The sequence below is a fragment of the Globicephala melas genome, chromosome 8 (genome assembly GCF_963455315.2).
Source record: "Globicephala melas chromosome 8, mGloMel1.2, whole genome shotgun sequence".
Taxonomy (NCBI): Eukaryota; Metazoa; Chordata; class Mammalia; order Artiodactyla; family Delphinidae; genus Globicephala; species Globicephala melas.
In genome coordinates, this window is record NC_083321.1 from 23050888 (window position 1) to 23075999 (window position 25112).

General features: G+C 45.7%; 1 protein-coding gene across 3 annotated transcripts in view; it reads left to right on the top strand.

Annotated features, from left to right (window-relative positions):
• The window catches only part of PAMR1 (peptidase domain containing associated with muscle regeneration 1), a 168957-nt gene that overhangs the window by 129904 nt on the left and 13941 nt on the right, over positions 1–25112 (top strand). For 2 of the 3 annotated variants that reach the window (XM_030864695.2, XM_030864694.2), the window contains 3 exons: positions 2952–3066; positions 7150–7367; positions 9956–10063. In XM_030864695.2, coding sequence (XP_030720555.1) covers positions 2952–3066; positions 7150–7367; positions 9956–10063 — 441 coding nt within the window. The remainder of the gene's footprint in view (positions 1–2951; positions 3067–7149; positions 7368–9955; positions 10064–25112) is intronic. The other variant, XM_060303360.1, reaches the window with a different exon arrangement.

Here is a 25112-nt window from a genome sequence, read left to right on the forward strand (position 1 = left end):
CGGAGCTGGGATTTAACACCTTGTGGCTGGGAGGCTGCCAGTCCCAGAGGGGCGGAGACTGTGCAGGAAGGTTTCTTTTTTTGTCTCTCACACCCAATGTATCACTTCCGTAGCCGGGCAGCAGATGGGCGGATGGGGGCCATGAGGAGTGTGAGGTATGCAGGCAGAAGGCACGTGCTCTTCCAGAAGTTGGGGGCTGGGGCAGAGATTCAATATATTTGGGGGACGGGTGGTGGTGGAAAAATCCTGCTGCTTCAAAACCGAGTGGGAGAAGGCTGGGTCAGGAAACCCTACGACAGTTTAATGCACTAGCAGAGACCCAGCCTTGGTACTAGACAGATCCAAGTTCAAATCCCCACTCTGCCACCAAGTAGCAACAGCTAGCATTTGCTGAGTTTTCTGCTCACTGCTTCCCATGTGCGTAATCCGATTCAAGTCTCACAAAACGTATGAAGTAAGTGCTAGTTACTCCCATTTGGCTCCGGTCTAGTGAGGTTCTGCGAGATGAAGAAACTTGCCCAAGGCCACGCAGCCCCGTGACGCTAAGGCTGAGACTCAAACCAATGACAGCGGGACTCGGGAGTCCCGTCGTAACCACTGCTCGGCAGTTAGAACAGTCGTCTGCAGTCTTCCGACTTCCTGGCCATCCAGCTGTGGGGAAGTCACCTAACTTCTCCCATCCTTAGTGTTCCTGTCTGGGGACTGGGGAAATGAATATCGTTCTCCCAGGTTTCTTGTGAAGATTAAACAAGAGAATTTGTGTAAGTCTCTTAGCCAGTCCCTGGCCTGTCACAATATCATCATTCATTCATTCAACAGCTCTTTTTTGAGCACCTGTTGTATGCCAGTTTCCATTCTAGGTGTACAAGCTAGAGAAGTCCCAGCTCTACCAAAGGGAGTAAGCAGATAAGCTAGATAATTTCCGATAGTGATGTGTGTTATGAAGAAAACAAAATCGAGTAAAAGGCAGTGACTGTAGAGACGTGAAGGTCCATTTTAGCTGGGTGGTCCAGGAAGTTCTCTTTGAAGAAGCAGCAGTTGAGCTTAATTCCCAAAGGAAGGAGATGTGGAAGAAGATGAACCTTGTAGGTTAAGGGAGCAGTGGATGCAAGGCTTGGAGCTGGGACAGAAAGGAGGCCGTGTGGCTGGAGCTGCATGAAGACCAGATGGGTGGTGGTAGAAACCGGGCAGAGGGCAGGGTTGGGCGGTCCGTGAGGCAGGGCCCTGGATGCTGTGGGAAGGGGAGGCACAGTGGCCAGCCTTTGGAGGGTCGAGTCGAGAGAGTAATGTGATCTAATTTATTTATTTAAAGGTGGCTTTGGCTGCTACGTGGAGAATGGAAAGTTGGGAGACAAGGATGGATGTGAGGAGGCTGGAATTGCAGAGAGAGAGAATGGAGGCCTGGCCCAGACAGGAGCCCCACATGGAAACTGGTGGAAGATGTTTCCCATGTGGTGCTGGGCAGCAGCAATAAATACCCTAATGATGAGATGACTCATGCTGCCTAGCACTCAGTTTTGCAAAAGTCACAAGCTTCAGACCTCACAGCTTGTCAAAAGCAGAGTTGGGGCTGTATTCCTAACACTGTAGAAATATTACTAACATCATCCTGCCATGAGACACCATCCACTGATGTTCATATTTTTCTTTTGAGCAATGAGAATTTATTTGGGGGGGTTATTGAAGATAACCGCGTGTCCAGAATTTATGAGGTTAAACTGGGTTCTGTGTAGAACAGGGTTAAATACACTTTTTCTGTAAAGGGGCAGATGGTAAATATTTTCATTTCTGTGGATTCTCCTGTCTCTTTTTGCAGCTACTCAACTCTGCCATTATAGCTGGAAACTGACCTTAGACAATGCATTAAAAATGGGTGTGGCTCTGTTCCAATAAAACTTTATTTCAAAAACAGGCAGGAAGCCGGATTTGGCCCATGGATCATAGTTTGCCAACTCTGGTAGAAAATATAGTTTATTTACATGACCCAGACAACATTTTTTTCTATAACACCAATTCAAGACATTTCCCCCAAACTCTTTTGTAAAACTAAGGTGCATCTTACACATCTCTGCTTAACACTAGAAGATATGATATAATTTAATGAAGACTCTGTTCCGTGGTTTTCAAATCTTGGGGATTCCTTGGAGGTAACTCAGGAGACCAAGGTGATAGTGAGAGTGGAGGGCTTGGGGCCCCAGCTTCTGCTTCAACCAGGAGCCCCTCTTGGATCCATTTTTAAAAATTAAATCGGTGGTCTTCATAAGAGTTTGTCTGAAAAAAAAAGGGGCTTGGGAGGTAGAAAAAAATTGAAAACCACTAATCTAGTCCAAATGGTTGGAGTTCATGCCCCCCTGCAGGTGTTTATCACATAGTTGCTCACAGAACAAATTAATACATACATTTTCTAAATGGATGGAGGGGGGTCAGGAAGGAGTTGCTTTGGGGTTATATTTGTGGGGTAGCGAATGTGCAGGGAACACAGACCAAAGGGTCTTATGCAGATTTAGACTCCGGACAAAGGCCACAGTGTCCCATGTAGAGCTGCGGGGAGGGCCTGCTTTCTGAGCCTGGTAAGGTGGCAGCAGCAGGCTGGCATGCGGCCGTCTTAGAGAGGCAGGGGAGAGAGTGGCTTGGACTTTACGTCCAGACACAGGTTTAAATCTCTGCTTTGTCACTTAGTAGCTAGACAAGTTATTTATTTAATCTCTGGTTATCTATTTTTCCATCTGGAAAACTGGAATGGTACTACTTCTCTTCTCAAGCTGTTGGCTGGATCAGATGAATTAACAATTCACTGCCGATTGCCTAGCACGTTGCCAGGTGCCTGAGAAGTAGAAATATCCTTCTCCATTCTGTTCTCAAGGGTGTGGGATGAGCTCAGAGGCTTTGCGACCTTTTACCATCTCTTTCCTGTTGACTCCAATTTCCATTCCCCAATCTTCTCTTCTTAGGATGTGGCCAGGTTCTACGAGTCCCGAAGGGTCAGATTTTGTTGGAGAGCTACCCCCTGAATGCTCACTGCGAATGGACCATTCACACCAAACCTGGGTTTATCATCCAGCTAAGGTAAGGGGCTGGGGTCAGAATTGTTGTTGTAAAATTACGAAACACAGTAACAGGACCAAAGTTGTAAAATTATGAAACACAGTAACAGGACCAAAGGTCCTGGATCCTAGTGACCAAGGGCTAATCATCAGAACTTCATTTTTAAAAGCAGAAAATGTATATTAGAATCTTTACCCCTCAGTGATTTTGTGGGCTAAGGCCTGGGTAAAGCTATAGTCAATTAGATGTTTGTCACTCACTGCCCGACGACAGTGAGGCTCAGGTGACAGTGACCCAAGGATAATACCAACACAGCAGGACACCGAGAGCAATCTATCCCCCAACCCCCAGATCCTGACCAAGCCTTCCTATTCACTCAGTACTGGACTAGACTCTATGGGAGGGAAGGGAAGAAATAAGGACAGGTCTAGCCTTTAAGGGATTTGCCCTCTAGGCTGGGGTTCATGCTCATCACAGCTCCTTTCATTGCTGTTCTCAGAAGACAGCCACCGCCCCTGCAGCCAATAAACTGATTATTTCACATGCGTGGAAGATAAGCTGATTCTTCTTATAGAGCTTTGGGGTCCTCACAAATGTGACTCATTTATGCCACAGTCCAAAGTATAGACCCAGGTTTATTGTAAGTATAGATAAATAACACGAGTGCATCCTGTTTTGTGAGACCTCCTCACTGCTGCATCCAGGTGCCTGAAACAGGACCCGGTACACACCACAGGTGCTTGGTGGATTCTTTTTTAACATCTTTATTGGGGTATAATTGCTTTACAATGGTGTGTTAGTTTCTGCTTTATAACAAAGTGAATCAGTTATACATATGTTCCCATATCTCTTCCCTCTTGCGTCTCCCTCCCTCCCACCCTCCCTATCCCACCCCTCCAGGCAGTCACAAAGCACCAAGCTGATCTCCCTGTGCTATGCAGCTGCTTCCCACTAGCTATCTACCTTATGTTTGGTAGTGTATATATGTCCATGCCTCTCTCTCGCTTTGTCACAGCTTACCCTTCCCCCTCCCCATATCCTCAAGTCCGTTCTCTAGTAGGTCTGTGTCTTTATTCCTGTCTTACCCCTAGGTTCTTCATGACATTTTTTTTTCTTAAATTCCATATATATGTGTTAGCATACGGTATTTGTCTTTCTCTTTCTGACTTACTTCACTCTGTATGACAGACTCTAGGTCTATCCGCCTCATTACAAATAGCTCAATTTCGTTTCTTTTTATGGCTGAGTAATATTCCATTGTATATATGTGCCACATCTTCTTTATCCATTCATCCGATGATGGGCACTTAGGTTGTTTCCATCTCCGGACTATTGTAAATAGAGCTGCAATGAACATTTTGGTACATGACTCTTTTTGAATTATGGTTTTCTCAGGGTATATGCCCAGTAGTGGGATTGCTGGGTCATATGGTAGTTCTATTTGTAGTTTTTTAAGGAACCTCCATACTGTTCTCCATAGTGGCTGTACCAATTCACATTCCCAGCTTGGTGGATTCTTGTTGCATAAATAAAGTTGAAAGAAGTGCTCCCTGCTTCCAGTGTATCTTCTCTCCCCTGGCAAGCACCTCTGCTCTTCCTCTCTAGGGAAGCAGAGTGGCCCACTCTCCCCTGGGACATCTAGAGACATTGTCCACCTAGCTCTTCCCTTTTCTAACCAGTGGGGAGGTTGGTGGTGATGGAAATCTCTAATCTTCTAGGGCACAGGCTTTCAGTAGGTGTTTTCTGGGTGGATCAATGCACCTGGAGGTTACCACATGCCAGCTGGCTCCTCCATGGTGTTCTGTCCTTCAGGAGGGGCAACACGATACCCGCTTGGGAAAGAGCCAGCAAATCAGGTCCCCTTCTCAATCCTTCTCATCAAAGCTGTGCTTAGTGGCTGGTCTTCTTGCTCCCCCAGGTCCTGGGGTTAGGAGTAAGCTTCTTTAAGTGGACTTTCCCAGAGGAAGGTTAACTCAAGGAGGAAGTGAGGGGCCACACAGTTCTGCTGAATGGGCTCCAGGCTGGGTCTGGCAGGATGATAATGGCAGGTGTTAAATGCCACATGTTAATTTTTCAGCAGCTCAGGGACCAGGACCAGTGGTCCCCTCAGGGGCCTCTGAAGAGATTCTCAGGAGATACAGGATACAAAATAAATCCCCTCCCCCAACCCCGCCATACAAAAGTCCAAAATGGTGGAAGGATTGAGAAGTGCATCACCTGCCTGGGAAAGGGCCCTAGGTATTGGAAATATGTAGATTTCTTTCCTTCCAGTCAAACCTGGACCTGCTGGCCAGGGATAATAATAAGGACATAAATACTCTGAAGCCTAGTGTTCAGCCCAAAAGCTGGCAGTCCTCCCTGATGCCCCCCTTTTCCATCACCTCCCACAGCCAGGTCATCACAAAATCTACTTCCTTACTTGTAAAATAATCTCAAGTCCATCCACTGTCTCTATTGCCAACAATTCCTTTGTTTTCTGGTTTCCTTGCTTATTGTCTGTCCCCCAGATCCGAACTCCATGAGGACGGGCACTGTGTCTACTTGGAACACTGCTGTACTTTCAGCACCTAGAACAGCGTCTGACACAGTGCAGACCTGCCACAAATGTGTTGAATAAGTGAACAAATGAATGAATGTAAATACAGGTTGCAATGTCTCATGTTTCAGTTTCAGAAAAAGCTGTGATCTCTGTTGGGTGGTGGCCTTGTCCCCCCTCCTACCCTTTTTAGACTAAGATACCAAAGCCCAGAGAAGGAAGTGATTGCTCAAGGCTCACAGTGAGTTGGTAGTGGCATCTGGATGAGAAGTCAGATCCTTACATGCTACAGCATGTTTCACAAAGTATGATTAACAGGACGTACACTCCCTAGCAAAAGATTTTGTGATAAACATCTTTGAAAAATAAACACTAAGTATACTCAGTGATTGGGTTTCTTTTTCAGTAAGACCTTTAAGAGCATTTAGAGTATCCTGATTGCTCTCTAACTCTGGCTCTTGAAGTTTTTACCCAAGGTGGTAGAAATAGCCCAGGTCCCAACTTTTCAGGTTGTAGTTCTGAGCTCTTCTGTCTGTGCCTAACTTCTCCAAACTGTGAGGGGCAAGAAACAGACGTACATTTTGTGAACTTGATACTTAGGCATTCCCTTGGGAATCTTCTAAAAAATGTCTTTTCCTCTCTTGCCCTGGGATGTGACTGCCTCTTTTCTTATCTCTTGGAAATGGGAGCTTAAGGTTACCTTCTGCTTTTTTGATCTGCTGCACCCCAGTATTTCCAAACCTAAGACCCCTTTAAGGTATCACAGATATATCAGATCTCTTTCAATTCTGAAATTTTGATATGGTGCTACTTTTTCTACTCTTTGGGGCAAGAATTGTTACCAAGAGAATAATTATCTTCTGATCCTTCCGTCAGACAGAAGAGCGTGCAGAGAGTTTTTTCCTTTACTTGGTCTTGCAAGACAACATACTCTTTTCCACTCTCCAGTTGTAAAATTACGATAGAGTATCCATTGTCATCTATTCAGCAATATTTGTTTAGTCTCTATGCGCCATGCACTGCGTTAGGCACTAAGCAAACAGTGGTGGAATAAGACAGGTGTCACACTCTACCCTCGAGGAATTTGCAGTCAAGGGGAGGAGACAGGCATGCGCACACACTCACAAAGTCAAGGAGATAAATATGAGAAATTAAAATGCAGCTACGCATTATGAAGAAAACAATGGATCTCCTTTAGAAAGAGTTGTCAGGGAAGCCTCTTTGAGGAGAGAATATTTAAGCTGAGACCCGAGGATAGGAAAGAACCAGCCACGCAGCCTGGGAGGAGAAGTGCTCCTGGAAGAAGAGCCAGTGTGTGCAGAGATTCTCCGAATGGACTCCCCTCACCTGGGCGTGTGCGTACACACACCTGCACACAGAATACCTACCTACACACATTAAAAGAAACGTATCTGACCTCAAGTCCTCCAGGACCATTGTCCTATCACATCAGGCCAATGACACCACTCTTCAAGAGACCTGTTTCTCATCTGGCCTTGAACTTGCCCAGGGGTGTAAGGACTATCTGGGGCCCACCTGTTTCCTGCTGTCACCCTCTCCACCCACAGGATTGTCATGTTGAGCCTGGAGTTTGACTACATGTGCCAGTATGACTATGTCGAGGTCCGTGACGGGGACAGCAGCGACAGTCAGATCATCAGGCGTTTCTGTGGCAACGAGCGGCCGGCTCCCATCCGAAGCTCGGGTTCCTCGCTCCACGTCCTCTTCCACTCAGATGGCTCCAAGAACTTTGACGGCTTCCATGCCGTCTTTGAGGAGATCACAGGTAAAGGCCAGGGAGACGAATGGCGCATTTTATGGCTGTGCTCCAGACAAACGTTCCTTTCTGTGCACCCCCCTTCTCCCTGCCCAGCCTTGTTAAAACCCAGCGTGCTGGGTTCTCAGAAGCAACCTGCACATTAAGAAGGTAGAGAGAGGAGCTTCCCTGGTGGCGCAGCGGTTGAGAGTCCGCCTGCCGATGCAGGGGACACGGGTTCGTGCCCCGGTCCGGGAAGATCCCACATGCCGCGGAGCGGCTGGGCCCGTGAGCTGTGGCCGCTGAGCCTGCGCGTCCGGAGCCTGTGCTCTGCAATGGGAGAGGCCACAACAGTGAGAGCCCCGCGTACCGCCAAAAAAAAAAAAAAAAAAAGAAGGTAGAGAGCAATGGCAAGGGATATTTCAGAAACGCTCACTAGGACCAGAGCTAAGCATTATTAACTCCCCTGTTTAGATGCTGCAGCACAGAGAGACCAGGTAATTTGTCTGTTGTTGCACAGCTCTGGGGATGCAACCAGGGATCTGTACAGTTTGGCTCTAGAGCTTCTGTTAGGGGCTGTCATGGTTAAGAGCATTAGCTTTGGTCCCTAGCAGATTAAGCCGTGTGGCTTGGACAAGTTCTACTTCTCTGGGCCTCATGTTCCTAATCAGGGAATAAGGACATAACCCTAGATCCTGCTCCGTTAAGGAGGTGCTGGAAGACAGAACAGATGAAGAGCTTAGCACTGTGTCTGGTACAGAGGAAGCCCTCAGTAGCCGCCTTGCCCCAGGCATGCCCTGAGCCTCCCTTTGTCATCTTTCAAATAGGTGTTCAAAGTCTTAAACAACATAGGAAATGCCACATACTTTATGAGTAACTCTGAGTCTGACTTCACCTCCTGTCCTGTTCATTTAGGAAGTAGGATTTGGCCAGAATGAACAAAGTGCTCAGTCCTCAGAGATTTGATTGCATCAGGTTTTACAAAATAAACTCGAGAAGGAAGTTCTATTATTTTAATACTGAATTTTAAAAATTGCAATTGACCATTATAGCTTCCTTATGGAAGGTGTGATACAGAAGTCTCAGGAAGGGAGGCGGGCAGTCGTGGCATCCGCCCTGTCCTTTCAGCAAGACCAGCAGACAGCCCACCCTCCCCAGCCTCCTCGCGCGGAGAATGGTCCCACAGGAGCTCTAGGCAGTTGCTCCTGTGTGACTGCCTCCTTCCGGGATGTCAGTCTCCTCTGCAGCTGCTCAGAGCCTGGGAGTTCTAGAAGCTTTGCTGCTGTGGTGCGGTCGGCCTGTGGCTGAATCCTTGCCCCTCGGTGACGCCCTACCAGCTGAGGCTGAGATACATCTGGGGGTGTTTATGGCAGTCAGCAGTTGGGGGCAGCAGTGGCTCGCCAGCTTGTGACCCTGTGACTGAGGGGAGAGTTAGGGGGGTCTCTTCTTCAACCTCCCCTGGAGAACTCTGGAAACTCTGGTCTCCATTGTCAAACAGTCAGAGCTCTTCCCGTTCCTCAAACACCCGAAGCGTCCCGCCTGTGCTCAAGTTACTCCCTCTGACTAAACCCACCTCCCAACTCCTGCCCATCAAGTCCCACCCTTCGAGGCCCTATCGGATTTCTCCTCCCCTGTTAAGCCTTTTCCCTTGTTCTGATGGGCTGTGGCTTTGCCTTTTTCTGAATGTCTTCTAGCACTTTCTCTCTTTTCTGACACTAACTGAATCATGCTTCAGTTTATAGTCACTGCCTACTCTTCTTCCAAAGGCTCTGATCTGGTGAGTGGGAGCTCCTGTTCAACTTTGTATCCCTCCAGTGCCTTACACAGAGCAAACACTCGATTTGGGTTTGTTGAACTTGACCGAGTGATATATTTCTACACCAGGGTAAATGAATGTGGAATTGGTGGGTAACAAGCAGACTAGTGTTTCCCAAAGTGTTCTCTGTAGAAAAATAGTCCCCGGGACACTCTAAAATGCAGTCTCTCAGGTCAGATAAGCCTGTGAAAGGTGGGACGTTATGTACATTCTTAGAAATTCACAAGGCACCTCAGAATGTGGAGTGTTCGGAGAAGTTCTGCAGTAGAGAATCTGGTTAATTATCATTTAACACCAGTAGCATTTCCCCACCCTATCTGAGATCTTAACTCTCAGTATCTCAAGGGACTACTGTTTACAGAATGCGTGTCTGAAACTTCTTGAGTGCACTTTCACTAGTGTCATGAAGATCATCTTCCGGTTCCTTTCCCCCAGTATCCCGGATACTGAGCTTCCTTGGAAAAAACGATGATCTATTACCCAAGGCTGCTGTCTCCCACGGAGCGCCTACAGGAAGGGGTGAAGCCCGCCTCCGCTTTAATTGTGTGGTGCGCCTGTGTGTGTTGTCTCAGACTCTTAAGTGTCTGGAGCATACTTCTGGGACCTTGGAAAACATCAGATAACATCAGCAGCATTTGATTAATGAGCAGCTGTTTTAGGCAACCTCAAACAATGGTAACATGATATCGATAAAAGGAGTTAAAAAATTGCAGGAAGACTGACGAACAAGTGAAAGACCGGAGGCTTGAAGAAACAGACTCACTGCCCGGGGCCCTGAGAGAAGTTGCCTTTTCTCTTACAGCCTGTTCCTCGGCGCCGTGTTTCCATGACGGCAGTTGCCTTCTTGACAACACCGGATCTTACAAGTGCGCCTGCCTGGCAGGCTACACCGGGCAGCGCTGTGAAAATCGTGAGTTTGCCTCCAGAGTGGGAGTTAAGGTGTCACGTGGGGCTGGCATGGAGAGGGTTTGGGGAGCTTGCCGGGGGCGTCGTTCCCTGCTGTCTACCGTGGTCCCTCCAAGATGGTGGATAATGTGGGCTTTGCCATTGAGTGGATCTCACTCAATGGGCTGGGCTACCTTTGAGTCAGGATCTCTGGAACCACCCAGTTTTGTCCTCAACTGCTGCAGATACCTCTCAAAAAGATAACGCCTTCAGTGGCCTTGAATAACATTCCGAGCTCAAACACAGTGAGAAAGTGTCAACGGTAGAAAGCCACCGTCATACGCCCACCTGGGGCCCAGAGTCTGAACTCCCTGTCCATCCCAGGATCCAAATTTTGGAGTCATGCCAGCTATGGAATTCCACACATCGTTCTCTAGGACGGCTCCCCTTCTGCTGTCACCACTCAAGTCCCACCTCCTGCCTGAGCTGTATCCTGGCTGTCCCATTGAGTCACCCACACTCTCAGACACAAGTCAGAAGCAGAACCATAGTAGTATTACCGAACCAAACGTGGGTCTGCTCGCCCACGTGCAGTGAAGCCAATCTACTGACACCGGGTTGTGGTGAAGGAAAGTGCGGCATTTATCGTGGGCACCCTACAAGGAGTCCAGGACAGCTAGGGCTAGGAAAAGCCAGAAGTCCCCGAAGGGTTTCAGCAAAGCATTTTTAAAGGCCAGGTGAGGGAGGGCGGGTCACAGGGTATGTGATCAGCTCGTGTACAATTCTCTGATCAGTTGATGGTGAGGTAACAGAGTGGCGTCAGAGGGATAAACATTATCAGTCCTTAGGTGCCAGTAGGTCTGGGAGCTACATGCCCATGATCATCAAGTAGTTAATTTCTTCCACTTGGTGGAGGTTTTAGCATCTGTAAAACAACCCAGGAAATGTGCACCAGATACTATTATCTAGGTACTTCAGAGAGGAGCTACAGCGGAGGATATGGGGGGGGAGTCTGTCCCGGGAAGGGTCCATAGGGTCCTGTTCAGTTACAGTAGCCCTCATTAACCCTGGTTCAACCAAACAGCAGAAATAAGAAGAAACAAACACAAAGGAATAACTCACTCAGAAGCAGGTAGAAGTTTCTAATTCATGTTCTTGAAAGGCAGATCATGACTCTTCTCCGATATTAGACTCAGACTTTTGCCAGAGGAGAGAAACTAGAACATGTATCTGATGGGGCAAATCCATTGCCCTGGGGAAGGGTACAAATGCTGACCGCTGCCCACGGCAGCATCAGGTGACATCCAGCCCAGTGGTGCAGTACCCAGGACTGTGCCATTGGCAGAGAGGAACTTAAAATACACACTCTGACTAGGAATCACCTATCAAGGGTCTCTGGTAACCGAGACCCTGTGTGTGTCCTAACAGAAGTTTGAGACTTAAAACAGGTACCACAAACTGCAGCTGTCAACATGGAATGAGACGTTTGGAAGAACAAGAAGAATCAAAATGTGGGGAAAGCCAAGGAGGGCAGCTAATGACCTAGGCAGGGTTCCCCTGAAGCAAATCCTGACATGCGGATGTGTGTGGACATGCCCCCAGGCGAAGCTGGTAAGGGAGTGGGGAAGCTGGGCCAGGAGGGAAGGAAGCCAAGCAGAGTCATGATTTCAGGCAAAATCCCAGCCTTACTGTTAACAGGCAATGGACTCTGGAATGTGAAGTACATCTCAGACTGTGTCCTGGCTTTAATGCAAGGCAGCTGGGCTTTCATAGCCCAACTGCAATCGGTGATTGGCTAAGGGCTGCCTTGGGCGAGCAGGACATGCTTAAGTTTCTACGCTGTGTGCCAGAGTGGTTCCAATAACCCTTGAGCAGTGGAAGAGTTGGTAGGTGCAGGCCATTGGAAGTAAAACAGTGTAGACTGGGCGGGGGAGAGAAGGTAAAGGGCATCCGAGGACAGAGCACCAGCAGTGTTTGCTACCATCGCTTCTAACTAGCGTGCACAGGTAACTTTGGGGTCATCCTATATATAAGGGGCCTGGTCTGACAGCATTCTATAAAGTTCATGCATTTTTTCAATTAATTTCATGAACTTGCCTTGCAAACAACGTAGACAGAAGCCAGTTTCGGTAGCGTGTCCTTGAGTGTACATTTCATTCTACTCAAAGCACTCCTTGCTTTGGGGCGGCACAGCTGACCTGAGTGTGATTATGCCGGATTCGTAGAAAATGATGTTCTGCTTTGTGGTTCCTGCCTCATTTAAGTTCACTGGGTTGTGTGCAAGGTAGAGAAGAGAAATGCTGCTTTCCCTTTGTTTCAAGAATTTGTATATGGAGTGATTCTGGAGTCTTGACAATGGCAAATCCTGAGCTCTACCCTTTAGATGCAGAGGGGGAACAAAAAAGGAAGGCTTAAATTCTTGGTAAACTAACTGTATGATATTAGAGCTTTGATAAATAAAGGTAAAATTGGAGTGAAGTTAAAACATCACCAAATTAGTCAAAATGCCTTTAAGAAGCTGGATCAAATCATGGAGGGGGGGGTGGAGGGGGGGGAAGGAAATTGGTCCAAAAGTTTTGAGTAAAATATTTATGAGTAGCTTTTGAGCCAAAAAACCCCGACTTCTCATCATTGTTATTCTATCCAGCAAAATACCAAACAAAACAAAACAATTAACCACGACGAAAAACACGTAAAATATGTCATTATGAACTGATTCCTAGCTTGGTTCAAAACCTGTCTCAAATCACTTTTGGTCTCAAATCACTTTCCGTCTCAAAACATCAGTACAGATGGTCAAGAGAATTCTTCCTAGCTACTTTACAAAATGTTGTTCAAAAACCGTGATTTCCGAAGTACCCTATAGCTGTGACTGGGTGAAGATATTGGTGGTGGATATCTGATATGCCATTTGCTAGCATCAATGTAGGGGACCAAATGTTTGATTATTTTCTGTAAGATTTAGGTCTGTTTTTCCTTTTAGGAAATTCAGCATGAATTCCAACTAACTCAGTGAGGGAATGATCACAGTTGGCTGTGGCAGTTTACCTTGTAATTTCTGAACAAATGTTAACCATTTTTCCTGAGCAGTCTATCATCTAGAAAATGAAAAGAAAAAAAAACTTTATTGTTTTTCTCATGAGTATATCAAAAAACCGAACAAACCTCCCTGGAGGAAATTCTTTCAAAATTAATAAGAAACTGAAGCATTCTGGGATTCTCCAAATTCTAAATTGTCCAGATTGGACTTGGCATATGTTTTTAAAAAATGGCTTTAAGAGTGCCAAAGCCGGGCTCCCCTGGTGATGCAGTGGTTGAAAGTCCGTCTGCCGTTGCAGGGGACATGGGTTCGTGCCCCGGTCCGGGAAGATCCCACATGCCGCAGAGCAGCTGGGCCCGTGAGCCATGGCTGCTGAGCCTGCGCGTCCGGAGCCTGTGCTCCGCAATGGGAGAGGCCACAACAGTGAGAGGCCCGCGTACCGCAAAAAAAAAAAAAAAAAAAAAATGCCAAAGCCAGTATTAATAAGAATTGCATCTTTTGTTTATGTAGTACCAAATCTGATGAGGGGGAACCACTTCATAGTTGCTGCTTTAATGCATTGCTCTCCTAAAGGTTTTGTGGAAAGGTAGATGATCCTTTAAGCAAATGAAGGATTTGAAGTACAGGGTGCAAGACCCTGATCTCGGTCAAATTGAAAACCAGAGGCCAGAATTCCTCATTTTCCCACGTTGTTCACAATCACTCTGACACCATTCTCACCACCCGGCTTGATGAGACTCCAGATGATGGATCGATGAGCTGTGGTTACCATCCTGTCTCATTATCAAGTCCTCCCAGAGGGCTTCCCTTCCCAGGTAAAGCCCACCTGTCTCTCTTTTCTAGAGTCCCGATTGACCGTCTCTTGATATGAGCTATTCTCTTTATCTTCTTTGTGTCTGTGTATGTCGGTGAGTGGGAGTGGAATAGAAATAGATTTTCTACTAAACTACAGAAGAAATATGTACTTGTAAAAACAATCAAACAGTACAGAGGTATATAAAATAAAAAGAGAACATTGTTTTCCCTGACCAATCCCGGTTCCAAGGGGAACCACTGTTAACAACTAGGTGAGTATCCTTCCAAACTTCTTCTATGACATGCAAACCTAGGTTGTCTATATGTTTTCAGCTGGGGGAGATTTTGTCCCCTGCTCCCACCCCCAGTGGACTTTTGGCAAACTGGAACCTTTATTGGTTGTCATAATAGCAAGGGGGGAGAGTGCTACTGACATTTGGTGGGTAGAGGCCAGGGATGCTGCCATCCTACAATACACAGGACAGCCTCCACCACAAAGAGTTATCTGGCCCAAAGATCAGTAGTGCCAAGGTTGAGAAACCCTGTTTTGAACAAAAGTGGATTAAAGTATACATACAATTTTTCAACTTTCTGTTTTCCGTGCTCATATCATAGATATTTTTTCCAGGTCATTCCTTGTTGGTCTCCCTCATGGGGGAAAGAAATGACTGCTCAGAACTCCGTTGTATGGGTGTCTATACAATCATATAATCACTCCACCCCTTAATATGGACTTGATATCACGTTTAATATTTTTACTATTATGAAGAAAGCTGCAATGAATAGCCTAACATGTTTCTTTGCTCACATGTAGAGCTATTTTTGTAAGACAAATTCCTAGATGTTGAACTGTTAGTCCAAAGCGTACACGTATTTAAACTTTGGAGAGCTGTTGTCAACATGGCCACCAAAAGGTTTTACCAGGTTTTACAAGATGAACCATTTTAAATGCCAGTCCTCAAACTAAGAATCAGAACTTGCAGGTCAGAAGCCAGGATCTATTCTTGTCAAGCTGGAAACGGATTTATTTTAGAAGGAATTCTGTGGGTCTGAGGGGAGAGGTCTCGTTCAGGTTTTGTGTTGTCGTAGATGAAGAATAAGATACTGTCAACACAGGTTTGCCCTGTTCGGTTAGGGAGAGGGTGCAAGAGCCCCGAGGACAAACTTCAAGGACGGCTACCCCAGCCTTCTCAAATTGTTTTACAAGGAGCAGCAACCTTCCCCTGCTCCCAGGTGAACTCCTCTGAGAACAAAAAGAGGGGAGTGGCCCCTCCTCGGCTTTGGGGCCAAGCTAACCTCCTGCCAGCACCCTCCGTGACCCCAACCTCCCTGGGCCACCGTGTAAGAAACTGGGGCCCCTTTCTTTCCCTCTGAAATTTCCTGTTTCTTTGTATGGAACACGAGGACAAAATAAGTTCTTGAGTAAACGGTCGGAATCTTGTTTTGAAAAAGTGGAGAGCGAGGGATTCATTGCCCCGCTCCAGTTTCCATGTTGCCTTTGTTCCTCTGGCCCAGTTGACGGTGCCGGGGTCTCCCCTCTGCATCCTAATGAAGGGTGATGAAACGGGCTAAATCTTGGGGCACAATGCTCATGCTGCAGGCTCTGACGCGCCTTTGAACAACACGGATCGGCTTCCACCAATTAAAGAAAAATGGTGTCTCTGGATTCATCGGGGTTTTGGAGCCTCAGAAGGTTTCCCACTAGCCTGTCCCAAGGACTGGGAAGAAAAGAGCCCAGGATGAGAGGCACACTTTATACTTCAGCTTCAAAGGGCCAACCCGCGTTTCTCCGCAGAATAAGTGATTGGGAACTTTGGGGTTTTCAAGGAGACGTTAACACGGATGCAGCGAGGATGTACTGAGACCCCTAGTGGGTCACGATTGCCTCTCGCATCACAGATAAATAATGTGCCTCAGGTTACCTGGAATTCATGCAAATTCTTGTAAGATCTCTTAGGGGAGGTATGGTAAAAATGGAATTATTTCACTGGCTTTTTTTACAGTTCTAAAGGCCTATTTCATCCCTAACATGTGGAAGACAGGTACACCTTTGTTCACAGTGAGATGATGCAATCCTGGGTGAAGAGCTTGGACTCTGGTCAGAAAGACTTTGGTTTGGTTCTAAGCCTGCAATTAACCAGCCCAGTAGATCTCGAGCAGATCATTCATCTCCTATGAGCCTCAGTTTCGCCACTTATAAATTCCAGGAAAATATTATCTAATTCTTCTTAGGGGTGATGGCAGGGATGGAATGAGATGATCCAGGTAAGGCACTTATATATTGATATTGATGTTATTATATTGAATAATAGAAGCAGTTATTCTTATTACTACTTTTGGCCCCATGTGGCCATTTCAAGGTTTGGCAGAAAGCAGGGATTCTCTAGACAAGGGGTTAGGGTAACAGCACTAGTTTCTACAAACTAGATGATCATGACAAACCTTTCTTAGGGTTTAAGAAAATTCTCACAAGACTTTCTAAGTTTTCTCTGTGAACTCTTCCTCCTGAATCATTGCCAGACGCTAAGTATTGCTACCATTACACCAGTATCCAGGCAAGAAAGATCGGGTTTTAAAGGACAAGTAGATACTGCCAGTGCCATTGTCATAAAGGAACCCTGGATCCCAGGAGAAGACATGCACGTTGCCATGATGGGTGGGGAGTCTTTGTAGCCAGAACAGCCAGGAAGGGCCTGTTAGAGGTGATAAGTGGAGTAATGTCAGGGGGAACTAGATTGGGAAACTCCAGAGCAGGTTGCCCCAAGCATCAGGTTATCTAGTCAGCCTCCTTTTTTTCTCATGGGACTTTTTAATGGTCACTCATTTAACATGGGGTGGGCTGTATGTCAGTCCCCTGTGGTTATGCAGGAAACCTCCAGAGCATCCCTTACATATTTTATTAGAGTAACAGGGTAGAAAAGAGAATACACAGTCTGCCCTGAGAAGGTATGAGGGGTATAGGGATAACCCCAAGGGAAACAGTCCTGGGGAATCTGTAGTTGTTACCCACCAGCACTTGGTAACCCAGAGCCTTCAGAGAGTGGAGGAGCCCGGAAAGATGACGAGCTAGTGGACGGCTTACTTCTTACACATCCCCTATACCTGAGCCTCCCACCTCCTCTCCCTCCCTAACATGGAGGTGAATCTCTGCCATCCTTCTTAGCATGTTTAGAGGGATGCTGTCTCATTTGGATTTAGATCTGGAAAGCCAAAGAGGTCACTGAACACAGTAGAAGCTGCCCTTGTATAGTTATCAAGGTATTTGTTTGTTTGCTTTTATAATTTAGGGGAAATTTTCCTTTTCATTTGGATCATTCCTTCTTGGTAATTCTGAGTCTACATAGACCCAGTGACATTTTAGTGTTAACTCTGCTGGGCTCCATGCGCCTGTGGGCCTCTTAACCAAGGCATTGCCTCTTCTCATTCAGAGTAAGATGATTGGGGTTGGTATATAAGGGATGCATTTTGCTAGTCAGTAATTGTTTTAGTTATGGATGGCATTCCAGCCAAATAATAAGAGGACAGGTCAGGCCTCCTAAACAACTCTCCAGCCTGACTGTCTCCAAGAGTTTGGGGTGGAGCGCCCATGAGTGTGGAATGGGCCACGTCCACCATTGTTTTACTAAGACTTTGCCTGCTCCTTGTTGGGGCCCCCTTGTCTTTTGCTTTGGCAGACGTGGTCACTGAGGCAGGACCTAATGCAGGGGGTGGATTTTATTTTGGTTTTGGGTTAAGAGGTAACCCATTAGAGCTGGGATGGACGGTATGCCCATGCAGGGAAGTGGGAGGAAGATGCAGAGTAGAAGAACTTGAGAGCAAAGCAGAATTAACTTCTGACGGAAACAAACATCCCTGCTGTCACAGACCCTGAGACTCCAGCCCCTTGACAAAGGCTACAGAGTTCCCACTTTTCCTTAAAGCCTCCTGCCTTGTGGGGTGTTCACTACCTGTCCCTCACCCTGCTTCAGAAGGTGAAAGCTTCCTCTCTGCAAAACACAAGACATCCTTATTGGTATCCAAGTATTAAAAATTACAGCAGTAGTTATTCTCACGATTCTCAATATAGGTCAAGCTCTGTGCTTTATGTAACACTGTCTCATTTCATTGTCACGACATCCCCCTGGGGTAGGTACTATTATCCTCCCCACTTTGCAGATTCATCCAGCCAGACATTTTTGAGTGTCTGTTAGGTACCAGGCACTGAGGAGATAAGGCAGGGCTCTTTGGCGTATTTTCCCCCTTCATTAGGCAGAACTGTAAAACAATTCCAATCTTAGCCTTTTTCTGGTGCAGAGGAGAGTGGTCATGTCATACATTTCCCAGCGACAACTTTTTCTAGAAAAGCCTTTGGTAATGGTGATGGTGGTGAGAATTACTAAGTTGGCAGGATCTCTTAGGACTCACATGTTCTCAGAAGCTCAGGACTCCTCCGCAAGGTCATTCTCTTCATCCCCAAGGCTAAACAGAATAGTATTGCCTTGTTTGGGCCATTTTCATTGGGATGTATTTTATATTTGAAAAGTTAACCATGAATGCCATGGGGGACATTTCCCCTGGTAGTTTAGTGTTATTACCCACCACCACCCCCAGCCCCATCCCCAGGAGCTGACTCAGAAACCTGAGATTTGTGGGAGCCCTAAAGGACTTACTGAGCACATCGGCTAGGTAGAAGACGGCTAAGTTTCTATAATTATGTAGGTTGCTCATCGGCTCTGCCAAATGAGGATGTGTGAAGTTCATGTTTTTGTTTTGTTTTTTTCAATTAATTTTTATTGGAGTGTAGTTGCTTTACAATGTTGTGTTAGTTTTTGCTGTACGGCACAGTGAATCAGCTGTATGTATACACATATCCCCTCTTTTTGGATTTCCTTCCCATTTAGGTCACCCTCAGAGCATTGAGTAGAGTTCCCTGTGCTTTACAATGTTGTGTTAGTTTTTGCTGTACGGCACAGTGAATCAGCCGTATGTATACACATATCCCCTCTTTTTGGATTTCCTTCCCATTTAGGTCACCCTCAGAGCATTGAGTAGAGTTCCCTGTGCTATACAGTAGGTTCTCATTAGCTATCGACTTTATACATAGTAGTGTATATATGTCAATCCCAATCTCCCCATTCATCCCAGCCCCCACCAAAAGACCAGAACTTTCTGAGGATGTTTTGAAGCTGACCCATCTCTTGGGCACAGGGAGTTTCAGCTGTCTAATGAAATAGGCCATCCAAATACTAGAGAAGTGGTATCCAAAAGACACAGTGTACCCAAAGCCAAGGACAATACTGATTAAGATCAATAGCCTCTGCCTCCAGATTGCTGCCAGATGAACAAAGAGCAGTGTGTGCAGTCCAAGCATAATTTCACACGGGCAGCCTCATTCACAACTTCGGAAGGCTGGAAGCCATCAGGGCGGCAGGGTTCCATGGGCTGGACAGGGATCAAAAGGGTTTTCAGTGGGGGTTTATATCACCAGTTGGTATCATTATTCCTGGTCGGGGGAGACCTTTGGGGAAGTAAAAGATATTGGGTCCAGAGGCACCAGACGCAGATGTTAGCTGAATAGGAAGAAGTGAGGAAGAGATGTGAGCCCGTCCAATGGTTGTCTCTGCGTGTTGGTCTCAGATTAAGTTGGGTTTCCAGAATGAAGGAAGTCCCGATGAGAAAGTTAATGCCTTTCCCAAACAGAACTTTAATTCTGTCACAAATCATTCCCTTGACTTTTTGATGAGTGAGAATGGGTGGATACCAAGAGTATGTTAAGGACTGAGACTAACAGCCCAGCTCACACTGCCAGCTAGATAATGGGGTAATGAATATTGTTGACATCTTTTTCCCTTGCTGGAACTCTCAAGATAATCTTACAGCTCTGAAACCCAGCTCCTGTTAAAGAGACAGAGCAGTCCTCTCAGTTTTTTGCTCAGGTGGCTCTCTGGCTACCCTAAATATATCATTAATATAAAATTAGAGGAAAAAAGTATGCTTTTTTTTAGGTGCAGTTTTGTAAATCACATCAAACCATTCCTGAAAGCAAGCAGGGTATAAGTGATAATTAAAGTAAAACAATTTAGAAGTGGGACAAGAACAAGCGAAGGAGAACACTAGGTGGTGCAAGAAAATTAATCAACGAAATGGACAGCCAGCAGCACTTCACCAGCTTTCTCTCCAGAGAGACTTACAGGGCTTCCAAAAGGCAAAGCGGTGATTGGATTCTTTGGTTCTTAGGGGCTTTTTCTAGATGTTGTCTTCAAATTTGAACTTACAGCTTTGAGACCAAAGGAAAAGACAAATCTTCTTGAAGTCTGGTATATCATACTGAAATTCTAGACTCATTCATAAGAAGATAGTTTGTGAACAGGGATATACTGGTAGAGAGCAATATAATGGAGCAAGAGGTATGTTTTCTTGCCACAGCTGGAATTGCTCCCTGAGTTTTGTGATTATTTGGGGAATGGGAAAGTGGGTCCACTCCCTGAATTAGGGATGAAGAGTGTGAACTTCCTTTTCTTATAGTCAATATAGTTGATCTGACAAGAGGGCAAAAAATGTGGTATTATTTGTGTGCACCAAAAAGCTACTTTTCCTTAAAATGTCTCTACGTTATCCTGACATACTCCCTGACGTCTTCATCATTGTGTCCATTTTTATAGACCTTCTGGACCTGGTCACATTAGCTACTTTATATTGGGTATGAATCTTCGTGCACCAGTCAGGGGAGAAGAAGCTACGACTTTATTTGCTTTAAATCAACTTAAATCTAAGACCCACAATTCAGGCCCGTGAGAAGTTCTATACCCCAGGGTTGTAAAAAGGTCCCTGGCTTCCCACAGACAGCACCAAATCAACAGGGAGAATCCTTGGATGGTGGATTCCACGTCTACACTGTTTAGCTTAGGGAAGTCCATTGTCTTAGAGCACCTGACCCCTTCAGGTCAAAACAGCCCTGCTGGTGGGGGTGGGGGTGTGATGCTGGAGCCTGAGATATCTGTGGAGGCTGGAGAGCCTCTGATGAGATTGGAGACCCTCTGATGAGATGCAGCCTTTCTAGTTGCAGTCATCCTCCCAAAGATGTCCCAGGAGTGCTGAAAGGCAAACAGGGCCCTATGCCCAGGGCTGAGATAACAACCTCTCTCGGGTCTCATCACCTCCCCGGAGTGTTGCCCTAGGGAGGCATGAGGGGCTCTGGTACTCAGGGCTAAGAAAACAGCAGAGCTGTCTTAGCTTAGTTTCTCCCCAAACCAGACCCTGAGCCACATTTGGGTTCAAATGGTTTATTAAAGGAAGTACTCTCAGGATCAACCAGTAAGGGAATTGCAGAAGCAAAATAGGAAAGAGGAAAAAACCCAGCACGAGTGATTTCAACTGAACTCCCAGACTCAGCCTGATCCTGTGGGGTGCTGGGAAGTGTAAATTACACCTCAAGAAACAGGAGTTGGGCTTTTGTACTTCCACACCCATCAGTCACTGGCTACAGCCAACCCTGGGGTGGGCATGAGAGAACAAAAACCTAGGCATTTTTTTTAGCTCTTCACATGGGCAAAATGGCGCCCATGCCCAAGGGGCAGTCCTGTGAAGGTGGCAGGTGCCAGCTCTCAGCAGCAAAGCACACCTGTAGAAGCTGAGTTGGTAAAAGGATACAAGGAGACCTGGGTGGGGCACCAGTAGTGATCACTGCAAGAACCATCCCACAGCCATTGCATCTCCTCTGTAAAGTGGTATCACAGCCAACTGCCTAATACTGTTGCCCTGAGAAAAAAAGAAAACGAGGGAAGGTCTTTCTTTAAATGTTTATCTGAAACAGTATCCATAGAAACGCATCCCAAGTACTATTTTGTTCGAAAGAGAGCCTGTAAAGGCATGCTAAACTTAATGTGTTCATATCTCTGGGCCGAGTCCCAAAAGTAACAGGACAATGTGCTATTTATTACTAATCATGTGATATTTTACTTAGCGAAAAGCAAGAGCTTGATGGTCCTTCACACCGGAGATGCAGATGTTTTAAAGTCTCATTTGGCTTTGTGGAAAAACATCCATCCTACTGAGGAGAAATAAAATCCAAAGTTCTTGAAAAATCAAATAGAAAAGAATCATGAGTCTGTTCAGTGGGGAGATAACAAAGGTTTCTAACCAGAGAACCCACAGGGGTAAGGGAGAGGGAGTTTGGAAGGCTAACCCTGGGGAGATGCTCTTTTGAGAGGCAGATGCTCTATGAATCCAACAGGTAGAAGTCTAAACAGGGAGAGAAAAGGATGGATAGAGGAAGTCTTAGAATTCTCTTCAAAAACATCATAGGAGGGCTTCCCTGGTGGTGCAGTGGTTGACAGTCCGCCTGCCGATGCAGGAGACACGGGTTCGTGCTCCAGTCCGGGAGGATCCCACATGCCGTGGAGCAGCTGGGCCCGTGAGCCATGGCCACTGGGCCTGCGTGTCCGGAGGCTGTGCTCCGCAAGGGGAGAGGCCACAGCAGTGAGAGGCCCGCAAACCGCAAAACAAACAAACAAACAAACAAACAAAAACATCATAGGAGAGGGTACAGAAGGAAGAGAGAATAATGCCCAGTAGATGTTTGATATAGGAATATAATTTTAAGGCTTCATTACACAGGATTAAAATAGATGAATGTACAGAGACCATGGTTGGTAACCAGAAGTCTGAATCAACACACTGGACCCAGATCTGGAAGCCCATCACATTACCAAGAAGCCAAAAAATATTGCTTTATACTTGAATAGGCCCAATAATGGGCCTTTAGATTCCTTTATGGGTTTTTCTTTAAGGTGTATGAATTTGGGGAATTGATTTTTAAAGGCAGTAGGGTGCTTTGTAAATAAAGGCAAAAATGGGAATTAGAGCCTATGTGTAGTTTAAATTACTCCTCAAAACCAGCCCAGCCAGAAAAATGTTATTATCTTGTTTTATAGATGAGAAAAGCAAGTCTTGGAGAAATTAATTAATTTTCCCAGGCTCTGGTTTATTAAGTGGAAGAATGAATACATTTTCTGATTATAAAACTTCTAAAAAAAGTAGAAAGAAGCAAAAAACATTCTCAGTGTTACAAACCAGAGATAATGACTGTAATTATTTTAAAGGATGTTTTTGCAGTCTTTTAACCCTTTGGCTCCTTAAATTGTTTTCTTTGGTTTTGGTTTTTAAGTTTTATATGATATGTCTATGTGTGGTTTTCTTCATATTTATCTGGTTTGGGACTTTGTAAATCTGTAGGTTGATGTCTTTCATCAGAAAAATTTCAATTATTATCTCTTTACATATTGGTTTTGCTCCATTCTCTCTCTCTTCTTCTGGGATGCCAATTACACGTATTTATTAACCTCCTCACTATATCCTTACATTTTCCTTACAAATTTCACCTTTTTGAGTCTTGGGGTTTGTTCTGAATCTTTTCTTTGAAGTTATCTTTCAGTTTGTTAATCCCCTTACACTGTATCAGGTTTGCTATTAAACTCAGCCACTGAATTTTTACTTTATGTCATTATAACTTTTTGAGTTCTAGATTTCTCCTTTGGCTATTTTTTAAGGTTTTCAGTTTTCTACCAAAGTTCTCAATTTTGTCTTTTATTTCCTTGAATATATTCAGTCTATTTATTTTTCAGTAGTGTCAGACAACTACATTATCTGAATCCTTTATGAATCTGTTTCTAATGTCTGCATTTCTCTTGAATTTCAGCTGTACAGTCTCACCTTCCATTGAACCCTCACTTGGAAGCATCATTCAGCTCAACCCTGGTGACATTTCATGAGCATAACTTAAAACCAAATAAATAGTTCTCCATTCTAAGATTTTAGCAAGTTTAAGGTGCACCGTTGATTTAATTATAGCTGTTCTGGGGATTGGGAGTAAAGAAATATTACAGGAAATGTAGGCATGTGACCTGATTTCAGACACATCACGTTATAAAGGAATAGGCATTTAAGAATTATATAAATATGGTAGAATTCCTCAGCGGTGGGCAGACCTGTTTGGATATCTTGAGTCCGTTTCCCTTTAAATCTTCCTTTAAAGCCTCTTCAGTGAGAGGAAGAAAGAACCTGAATTGTCCTAAGGCTTTATTACCTCCAAGAGCTTGAGAACTCTCCAATGTTCCTGCCAGTTAAACGCACGTGAAATGTAACAGAAATAGGATCCATGAGAATCCTGCACGTAGGAGATCATGGAGTGGGAGCCAACTGGACCAGGAAGCTACTTACTTCTAAGAGGAGAAAAATGCAACGATTAGGCTTACAGTAGAAGCCTCTTCTTGCCTTCTGCTGAGACTGATGTGGCTAGAGGCTAGTTCGTTTCCTTTCAGTATTCCAAGATGGGTCTTAAGTATCACCCGATCGTTCTTGGCCATGAGCTCTAGCAAGCAAAGCTCAAAATGGATGAGGAGCTACACTTGAATTACACAAATCATAGCCCTTTGATATAACCTAACAGGCCACAGATTCAAGTGTCTGCCGGAGCCAGGCAGCTGGTCGCTGGGGGCCTGTGGCCGAGGCAAGGCTGTGTGGTCCAGTCCAGGCAGGGAGCTCCTCCCCACACCAGCTGATTCTTGCCGTGTGAGCATACAGACCCAGGGTTTCCGGAACTGAATTTTGTCAGAAGCCAGGAACACAGATTTCTGTGAGAAATGCCCTGATTTTTATGTTGACAGTGAATTCCATTTTCTAAAATTTGCATGTATAACACATGTTTTGGAGATGATTGAAGTCTGTGGGCTTTTGCTGGTTGTTTCTGGGCTACACGTTCAGCATTGAATGAGTCTGTACTATAGGAAGGTGGCCCCATGACTGAAGCAATATGGAATGCTTGCTCTCGCGTCATAGAGGGGTTCCTGGAAATAGAAGCACTGGGGGACTTTCTGAGTCCACTTGAAGCTTCAGAAAAGTGCATTGCCCTCACTATACCATTTCAGTCTTGTGTTTTTTTTTTTTTTTTTTTTTGTGGTACGCGGGCCTCTCACTGTTGTGGCCTCTCTGGTTGCGGAGCACAGGCTCCGGACACGCAGGCTCAGCGGCCATGGCTCACGGGCCCAGCCACTCCGCGGCATGTGGGATCTTCCTGGACTGGGGCACGAACCCGCGTCCCCTGCATCAGCAGGCGGACTCCCAACCACCGTGCCACCAGGGAAGCCCGCATTTCAGTATTTTTTTTAAACAGCTCACTCAGTGAGGTCCTTTTTTGACACTTAAAATGGGGCTTTGGAGTCAACCCTCAGGGAAACTGCTCAAAGTACATAGCCCAAAACAC